We start from the raw sequence: 9848 nt of genomic DNA, 5'->3' as shown, positions 1-9848 counted from the left end.
AAAATTGAGGGCAAGAGAAGAAGGGGACGAGAGAGAATGAGGTGGCTGGATGGAGTCACTGAAGCAGTAGGTGTGAGCTTAAATGGACTCCAGAAGATGGTAGAGGACAGGAAGGCCTGGAGGAACATTGTCCATGGGGTCGCGATGGGTCGGACATGACTTCACAACTAATAACAACAACATATCAACTTATCAAATAGCATTAATTTATTACATATATTACAACAAGTATTACAACTGCAGTAATTTATTATGTATACAGTAATTACTAGTATTACAATAGAAACATACATGTAGATACAATAATATATATTTTGTTATCTACTTCTATAATGATTTATTTTAAGGCATAATACATTAAAATAGCCTAAGAGGAGTTACATGTGTATGTGTGTCTCTTCCATGGTATCTCAGTTGTTGCACAAGTGTGTTCCTCAAGTGAGAAAATTATCCTTTCCTAATTGTATCTAACTGTATATGCTCTATATAGCATCTTCTCTTCTCGGTGAGGTAATTTGGGAAGAATGCCTTCTGCCCCTATAGACCCATTTGGAGGTGCACATAAATGTATCCCACAAACGACCCTTTGAAATATGGACGAGTCAGCTTCCTAGGGCTCTAACTACAGTTTTAAGCAAGCGCTTCGGACGATCGCCGTTCCAGAAAAGCAGCGGCCGCAGCTCTCGGGGTCCCCTTCCAGAAAGAAAGGAGGTCTCGGACAGCCTTTTTGGACCCCCAGATGGAGCGACGGAGGACAAAGTCCCATCTTCGCGGGAAGACCTGCTGTTTCTCCAACCGGTTCCGGGATTGGAGGTGGTGAAAAGCGCCCTTCTTTCCTGCAAGGATTTTAAAAAACGCGTTGCTTCCCTTTGGTTTGGTGCAGGTTTTTCTTCTCCTCAGTTCGGAGTTTCTCTTCCCTCTTCCCAGAGCCTGCGAGCGCTCAGCGCGGGAGGAAGCCCGAAAGCGAGGCTTTCCACCGTCCCAGAAGAACCCAGCCCGCCCGGCCAACCCCCGCGCTGCCCTGCCCGGGAATGGCCGGTCCCAAAGAAGGAAATCGCCGCCCACTTTCACTTTCCTCGCTGACGCGACAGAGCCGAGCCCGAACTTGGCTCGGCAAGCGTCCAAGTTCGGGGAGCGAAAGCGCAACGCAGCGCCCGCCCCGTTTTTCCCGCGTCGACTCCCGCTATCTCCGCGCTTCAGCTGCCGCTCCAGCCTCTTTCCCTGCCGCAAGTGTCCGAAGTCTGGGTGGGGAACTGCCTGCTGCCGCCGCCGCCGTTACATCTGTAGTGCGAAGGGGAACCACATGGCTACCGCCACCGCCTCGCTGAGAAGAGCCGCTCGGGAGCTTTTGACCACCCTGGTGGTGACTCGAAGCAGCCAACGGGGCGCCCAGCGACTCAGGTACAGGGCGAGGGGAAGAGGGGTCGCCGGGCCGAGAGCTCTTTGGAAGCCCCAAGTTGAGGGGCAAAGAGAGGAGGCGGCGGCAGGTAGAAAGAGGGCAAAGGAGATGGAAGTGGGGTGGGGGGTGGGGAGAGAAATTTGAGGAAAGTGTTACTGGAATGTTTTGAGCGGAATATTTGGGGTGGAGGGGCAAGAAAATCAGACTGTGCAAGACGAGTAGCCTTGTTGTTGTTGTTAGTTGCGAAGTCGTGTCCGACCCATCGCGACCCTATGGACAACGTTCCTCCAGGCCTTCCTGTCCTCTACCATCTTCTGGAGTCCATTTAAGCTCACGCCTACAGCTTCAGTGACTCCATCCAGCCACCTCATTCTCTGTCGTCCCCTTCTTCTGTTGCCCTCAACCTTTCCCAGCATTAGGCTCTTCTCCAGTGAATCCTTCCTTCTCATTAGGTGAGTAGCCTAATAGGATAGAATTGCCAGAAAAGTTGGGTGAAAGAAACAGCCTTGAGGAGCAGGAAGCAAACTAGGGTGTTGAGGAGCTGTCTTTCCAGGAAAGGGAAAAATGCCTTGACCTATTTAGACAGCATTGGCAATCTCTGGCAGCTGCCAAGAAGCTATTTAATTCAGTGGCAGGTTAGGAAAGGCATGGTGTATAGAAAGAACAGTAAATAAAGTGCAGGTGTTTGAACTCAGTGCACTACCCTTTATCCACAATTACAGAAAATTGCCTTTGTCCCTTTTATAGCCTTCTATCAGTTGGTCATAGGTACGCTTCTAGTTGGACTCAGGTGCTGGTGACTTCAGTGACACATCCAGGCAGTTCTCTTGGCAGCAGTACAAAAGTATCTTATCATCTCTTCTGGGAGTTTTTTTTTGTTTGTTTCATCTTCCCAATCTAGCCTGCAATTTTGGGATGCCGTGGGGGGGGGGAGGTCTTCTTTTCAAGGACTGCAATTCTATTTAAACTTTTTGATCAGCCAACTTTAGGTAAGTGCTGCACCTAACTGGGCTGACTCATATTTATCCAAACTGGTGTTTAACATTGAGTCCCCCCAGATATATAACCCCAAGATATATAATGTCCCTGTTCATTCCTGCATAACGAAAGGTTTACCTCCATTTTATCCACATCCCACAGCTGGTAGTGATTAGAACTATCTATAACTGAATTCCTAATATATTATGGATTATAATATTGAAAGGCTAGCGGTTCTAAATTTGACAGTGAAGAGAGAACAAAAAATAGTTTAATTGGAGAAATAAGCTGAAAGGTAGAGAGAAAAGTCCATGTAAGAATTTACCTCGCCTCCCATGACTGCAAATCTCCCCCTCTCCCCATCTCTCCCCTCCACTTTTTTATACTTTTACTTATTTCATTTCTGAGTAATGGATGTGGCTTTAAAATTCCCATGTATATTAGCAACCAGACAATTCTTTTATAGCTGCAGGAGGGCAACTTGAAACAGCCAATTCTTCGTGACCTTGAATTCTGCTTTCTTGTACATGTTAAACATTTTAACAGGTTGCTGCTGATTTCTCAAAGTGCTATTTGAAATTACAGGGTCATGAAGTGACCAAATCTTATTACTGTGGAATGCAAGATAATTGCTTGTGTTGGCTTTGTGCTTCAGGCTAAGATTTACTGCTGGTAAAAAGCCACTTGACATCTGGCCCAAAGAGCCAAGGGCATTTATTTATTTATTTATTTATTTATTTATTTATTTATTTATTTATTTATTTATTTATTTATTTATTTGATTTTTATACCACCCTTCTCCCAAAGGACTCAGGGCGGTGTACAGGGCAATAAATATTAAAATACAAAGTACAAAATTTAAAAAGCAATTAAATAATTATGCCCAATATATACAATAGTTAAAACTATATTAAAACACCACCCCCAAACCCATCAGACCAGGCCGGCTTGCTCAAATAAATAGGTTTTTAGATCACGCTGGAAGGAGCGAAGGTCGGGGGCCATCCGGAGCTCAACCGGCAAGCGGTTCCACACGTCTGGCGCACCCACAGAGAACGCCCTCCCCCTGGGGGCCACCAGTCGACATTCTCTGATCGGAGGCACCCTGAGGAGGCCCTCTCTGTGGGAGCGCACTGGACGGAGGGAAGTTGACGCCGGCCGCAGGTGCTGCCATAGGTAATCCGGACCCATGCCATGTAGGGCTTTGTAGGTCATTACCAGCACCTTGAATCTCACCCGGAGGGTGAATTCAGTGCAGGATGCTTATTTAACAGATATCAAGATGTAGTCAAGATCAGCCAAGATATTATGTGTATCAGAGATTCCTAAACTTTATCAGCTCATGGTCCCCTGACTAATTTTTCCCACCACACCCTTACGTTTGCAGTTCATATGATGTCTGACAGATACCAGCCCTCACTGTGTTATCACCTGACACCCCTCTAAATTGGCTGAAGTGCTCTGGGATGTCACAGTGCATACTTTGGGAACCACAGCTTTATTATCTAATTAATATACTTAATCCACTTCCTCTTCATCTCAATTTGAATCACCACAAAAGTACAGTAACCAAATTTTAGGGGTTACACAAACAAAAAAAGTGCAACTTTAGTATTTGCCTCTGTGAAGAAAATGGTGCATAGGTATCACACTAAGTCTAATGAAATATTTGAACGATAGATCGTAAACAAAAGATGATACTTGGTTTACTCATAGAGAACCTTCAAGGGAGGGACTATAACTGTAAAGAGTTAGTGTGTGACAAGATGGATGGCCAATAACTTTTATAAATAAATAGGTAAAGGTAAAGACAGACGTTCCCCGACTCTCGGGCACGGTGCTCATCTCCGTTTCTTAGCCGAGGGAGCCAGCCTTTCTGTGGTCATGTGGCCAGCATGACTATACGTTGAGGCTGTTATCTTACCACCAAAGAGGTACCTAGTTATCTACTTGCATTTGCGTGCTTTCGAACTGCTAGGTGGGCAGGAGCTGGGGCAAGTAATGAGAACTCTCCAGTGGTGGGATTCAAATATGTGAACAACTGGTTCTCTGTGCGGACGCCACTTCCGGAAATCCATTCTGGGCCTGGGCAACAAAAAAATTAGCTACCGGTTCTGCCGAAGTGGTGTGAACCGGCTGAATCCCACCACTGGAACTCTCCCCATTGTGCAACCCTCAGATCTTGAACACTGGCTGTCAGCTTTCCAGTTGACAAGCTCAGTTTCTTTAACTGCTGAGTCATTGTGCCCCCAAATAAATAAAGGGATTATAATCCTATTATAATTCTCAATCCCAATCTGTTAAACAGAATTTGGAAGCATTAAAATTTTGCTGCTGAAGATGGACAACTCATCCAAACATAGTTTGACTAGTAGATAGCTAATGGAATTTACACTGATATATATTCTATTATGTGAGCTTAGTGGTATAATAATTTTTAACATATATAGTGGTTTGCTATTATTGTAATATATTTCTTCAAAAAAGCAGGGAAAATATTTTTGTTGTTAGTTGCGAAGTCGTGTCCGACCCATCGCGACCCCACGGACAACGTTCCTCCAGGCCTTCCTGTCATCTACCATCTTATTTTAGCGCTGTTTAAAAGCAAATAGCAATAACACTTAGACTTATATACTGCTTCATAATTCTTTACAACCCTCTCTAAGCAGTTTACAGAGTCAGCAAATTGTCCCCAACAATCTGGGGCCTCATTTTACCAACCTCAGAAAGATGGAAGGCTAAGTCAACCTTGAGCCGGTTAGGATCAAACCACTGACAGACAGCAGAGTTAGCCTGCAATACTACATTCTAATCACTGCACCACCATGGCTGGAAGTAATAAATGATAGAGAAGTAATACATGAGTAACAAAAACCCACTACAAAGTTTATGTAATGTTTTATCAAAGCCACCCTCAGGTAGTTTTGTTACAAGTTGCTGTTCCATTTCCAAAGAGTTTAATTTCCCCATATAATAAACACCCTATTGCAAATTACACATAGAGCTATTTGAATGTACGTATATACTATCTAGAAAACATCACATGCAAGTTATGGCAATTTACTCAATAAATTATTATCTGGAAGCAGCTCTATTGCAAAAGAAGGATGTTATACTGTACCTTTAGGAAACAATACCAGTCAGTCCAGCTTTTTGCATCTATTAAAAATCTTTTTTCAGCACATCTTTAAAACTGCAGCTTTTACTTTCTCTTGAAAATACCTGTTGATTTCCATGCAGTTGAGAAATTAAGAATAATAGGAGAACATTTAGTGAAATGCACATTTCTTTAGAAAGAACAGTTTCCTTTTTCATCCATGTTTTCATCATCTCCCACATGCAAATTTCCTTGGGTCTCCTCAGTTTAAAAATTCTGTCTCCGTGCCAAGTCAAAGTACTGCCAGTTCCTAGTTGCTCCTTGCAATCAAGGTCCCTTTGAAAACTGGGGAAAAAAGTAAGTATCAACTTTCCAGTATCTGCTTTGGGCCTAATATTGAAGGGATACTAAATGTCTTTTTACATATGGCAACCTTTGAAAATTGCCTAGTTGGCATCTTAATCAGGAAGAGCTGGTTCTGTGAAATGGAAAGAAACTATGCTACTGTATATGTCCCTTCAGTGGGGTAAGAGTACTCATCAATTTATTTTATGAGCTTGTTGTTTCGTGAGTCTGCCCTGAAATTAGAAAGCAGAAGAATCTACTGTATTTAACAACAAATTTCGTTATTCAGGAAGGGTCAAGAATGCCATGGGTGGACCGAACAGAACAGAATCAATATCTAATAGACCAGGAGACAAAACTATACACACTACCTAGTCTAGTGGATCAGAGAGGAAGCAATAATTGAACTGGCTTTTTGAAATTTCAGGCACAATAGACATTTCAAGATTTGTAAATGAATGTTTCCAGATTTTCTTTTTATAGGTGGTCCTTAACTTTCAAACATTCATTTGCCAAGGGTTTGAAGTTACAACAGCACTTTAAAAAGCGACTTACAACCAGTCCTTGCCCTTATCACCATCGCAGTATCCCCACGATTATCTGATAAAAATTTGGGCACTTGGCACTGACACTGATTACAATGGTTGCAGTCTTCCACGATCATGTGATTGCCTTTTGTGACCTACCTAGCTGCACAGGGGAAGCTGCATTTGTGTAACGACTGCATAATTCACTCAACAACTGCACTGATTTACTCAAAAATGTCGTAAAATGGGGCATGGCTCCCTCAGCAAGCCTCTTGCTTAGCAACAGAAATTCTGGTCCCAATTGTAGTTGTAAGCTGAGGACTATACATCTGAAAGCTAACTATATATATTTTAGACCCTGTGTCTAAAAATGTATTTTACTTTCCAGGGTGTTATTTACAAACAGATCAAAGGGACACCAATGGGTTCTCCCATTTCGAGTGTCATTGCGGAGGCGGTCCTGCAACAGTTAGAAATTGTAGTTATGACCAAGTATCGCCCAAAGCTCTGGGTTAGATACGTGAATGACACGTTTGTGGTTATTAAAAAACAGGATAGTGCCAATTTTATGGACGAGCTGAACTCACTCTATCCGGACATCCGTTTCACCGCTGAGGAGGAAGCCAATGGCTCTCTTGGCTTTTTGGATGTACTAGTCAGCCATCAATCTAATGGCACTCTCCATACGACCATTTACCGCAAACCAACCCACATGGACAGAAACCTGCATTATAGGAGCAACCATCCTGTGGCATACAAAATCAGTTGCATTCGGACATTGTTTGGACGGGTCAGCTCGCACTGGTATACGGTTAGGGCCAAAGTTGAGGAGAGGAAATATCTATACCATATATGCAGGCTTAATGGCTACCCTGCTGAGTTTGTTAGGAGATACAGCAGGACACACAAATCTCAAAGTAGCCGACCAGATAACATATCAGCAATGCTGACTACATGGACGACACTTTCGTATATTAATGGAGTGTCCGAGGCTACTGAGTGGTTGTTAGCCCCTTACAATATCAATGTCACCTATAGACCAGACCAAACCCTGCGTGCCAGGTTAATGCATATGTTTGATTTTGCCAATGCTGAGGCCATAGCTCGGGATAACACCAAGGGTGTCTGGTTGCTCAAGGAGGCCTGGCTATCCGACGAAAACTCCATTAACCGTCATATTGGCCTTTTACCTGCTTACCAGATGCTCAGGTGATGGAAGGAACAATGCTATGACTTACGACGGGCACAACGAACCTGCTCTTTGCAGGACCTGAACAACGCTGCTACAGGCAGAACAACAGCAATCCCCGGGAAGGATGAATCTTCAATGTGCCCTGTGTCAGACTTTGGGACATGCCCTGTATTAGATCCCAATTTGGAGGGCGTGGCCACAACAATGATCCCCAGGAAGGACGAATCCACAACATGCCCGGTTTTAGGTCTTGAGACGGAGGCTCAGGTTCGACTAAAGAAGAGGGGGGTGAGCTACAAAACAACTGCAGCTGGGCAATCAGCTCCCTGATGTGTATACGCTCACCAGGGGAGCGACCATGAATAAGAAAACAACTTTTGATCCTGCAAGCACGCGAAGAAATGCGGGACATTTAGAAACGCTGTGGCCGTTTGAAGTCAATAGACCGGTGAGCTGCTCAATGAGCAAGGTGCAAAAGCAGCTGGCTATATAGGCAAACTCCCAGATCTCCTATTCTTGCTCTGACGATGTCGGCAGTTTGGCCGATGAAAGCTAAGTGTTTTGCATATTAAACAGTTTGTTTATTTTTCTATCCTGGTGCTCGATTCTTCTAACATGCACACACCCAGGATTTGTATTTTTAGTCTTATTAAGGATATATATATTTTCAACAGCGCATTAGGGATACCTGATTCTTTTAATATTATAGGCACCACAAAATAGAATTTACAAATTTCATAAAATGAATCCTTAATAGAAGTTTATATCCTATGGAAGATGTTTCTGAAAGTTTTATTTAGACCAGGGGTCTGCAACCTTGACCACTTTAAGACTTGTGGACTTCAGCTCCCAGAATTCCTCAGCCAGCATAGCTTGTTGAGGAATTCTGGGAGCTGAAGTCCACAAGTCTTAAAGTGGTCAAGGTTGCAGATCCCTGATTTAGACCAAAGAATTCAGCTAAATTCCCAAGTTTATAGTGGCACTTTTTCCCAACAAGTAGATTAATTTATTATAATAATCTAAAAGTCAAGTATTCAAAATATTATTACATCTAGCAAAAAGAAATAAGTATAATATTTTTAAGCAGAATCTAGAAAGCTTCATTGTACATTTCCTCTCTTCACTGAGGTTGATCGAACCAGGCAGGTTCATTCTCTTCAGTGCAAATGCAGTAGATTGTTCTGCCACTAGGGGGAGATTTCTGATTTCATAGGGAGAGAAGAGGGGTGGGAAGTCTGACTGGCAAGATCTTCAATAAGATTAGATCATTGTATAGATGATCCCAGCAACCAATTAAAATAAACAATGCTGCTTAATATTTTATTTACCTCTTTAATTTTTGACCACAGTTAATTGATCGATAGATGGGCAATTTCTCACTAGATGAATACTTCAATTATTTAAGTAGTATTCAGCCATTTACATCTTAACCCACTAATCACTTTTTCAAAGGATGTGAGTTTCACCAAGACAGAAATTGAGAAGCCCCTTTTTTCCAAGAAGGATTATATACTGAACCTGCCAAAGTTATGCTACGATATTACATTTGTTGTTTGTGCCAAGTTTTAAGGACATAAAATCTTCCGTCATGTTGTTGAGTCTTAAGTGGAGAGTGCAGTAAAGCAGCCTTCTTCACTGCCTGAGCTGTTTTCAGTCATCGCAAACCAAAAATCTAAACCAATAGACAGGGAGGGAGCAAAATAAGCCAGGCAAAATTTTATATTACTTTCTTTGGGCTTCTGAGCCCAGGCTGGTCCAGGTCTCTGAGAAATGCTTTGCTAAAATATTTAATTCTTTTGCTGTGCTATAATCTACTGGAGGGAGTGGCATTGCCTTTCCTTGCTGCATTCTTTCCCAATTCAGTAGGGGTGTCATGTTCCATCTTAATTTCTTGTTCTATCATGTTTTGCGGGATTGCAAAACATTGTATTAGTTGTCCCATCCTGGGAGCTGTTCACAGTTTTGTATTAGATGAATAGGTATATAAATGTTTTAAATAAATAAATGGTTAACAAGCATCACACTTATATAGAGACAGGCACAAAATGCTTTTTTCCTTACGTTTCTTCTGTTTTCCAACATACAAAATTGAGGGGGGAGGGAGAGGTGGAATGTACAGACACTCCAGAAGATTATGTAACATAGTTGTAGCAGGTATACAATGTCTATTAATCCAAGGAAATATGTATGTATGTGTTTTTTAATTTCTTTTTATTTTATTTGTTAAGTACATTTTAAAAAATTATATGGTGCTGAAAAAAAGTAATTTTGAAGTGTCCATAATTTTTTGTACAATGGAATAGAATAGAA

General features: G+C 42.3%; 1 protein-coding gene across 4 annotated transcripts in view; it reads left to right on the top strand.

Annotated features, from left to right (window-relative positions):
* The first annotated feature begins 222 nt into the window (after positions 1-222).
* Positions 223-9848, top strand: part of ACSF2 (acyl-CoA synthetase family member 2) — a 65693-nt gene continuing 56067 nt past the window's right edge. Inside the window, exon 1 of one of the 4 annotated variants that reach the window (XM_081317316.1) lies at positions 223-1401. In XM_081317316.1, coding sequence (XP_081173442.1) covers positions 1304-1401 — 98 coding nt within the window. In that variant the 5' untranslated portion in view covers positions 223-1303. The remainder of the gene's footprint in view (positions 1402-9848) is intronic. The other 3 variants (XM_081317315.1, XM_081317314.1, XM_081317313.1) reach the window with 3 other exon arrangements.

Source organism: Vipera berus (assembly GCF_964194415.1).
Source record: "Vipera berus genome assembly, chromosome: 2".
NCBI lineage: Eukaryota > Metazoa > Chordata > Lepidosauria > Squamata > Viperidae > Vipera > Vipera berus.
Note: the sequence above shows the minus strand (reverse complement) of the source record. Positions and strands in the feature narration are given on the sequence as shown.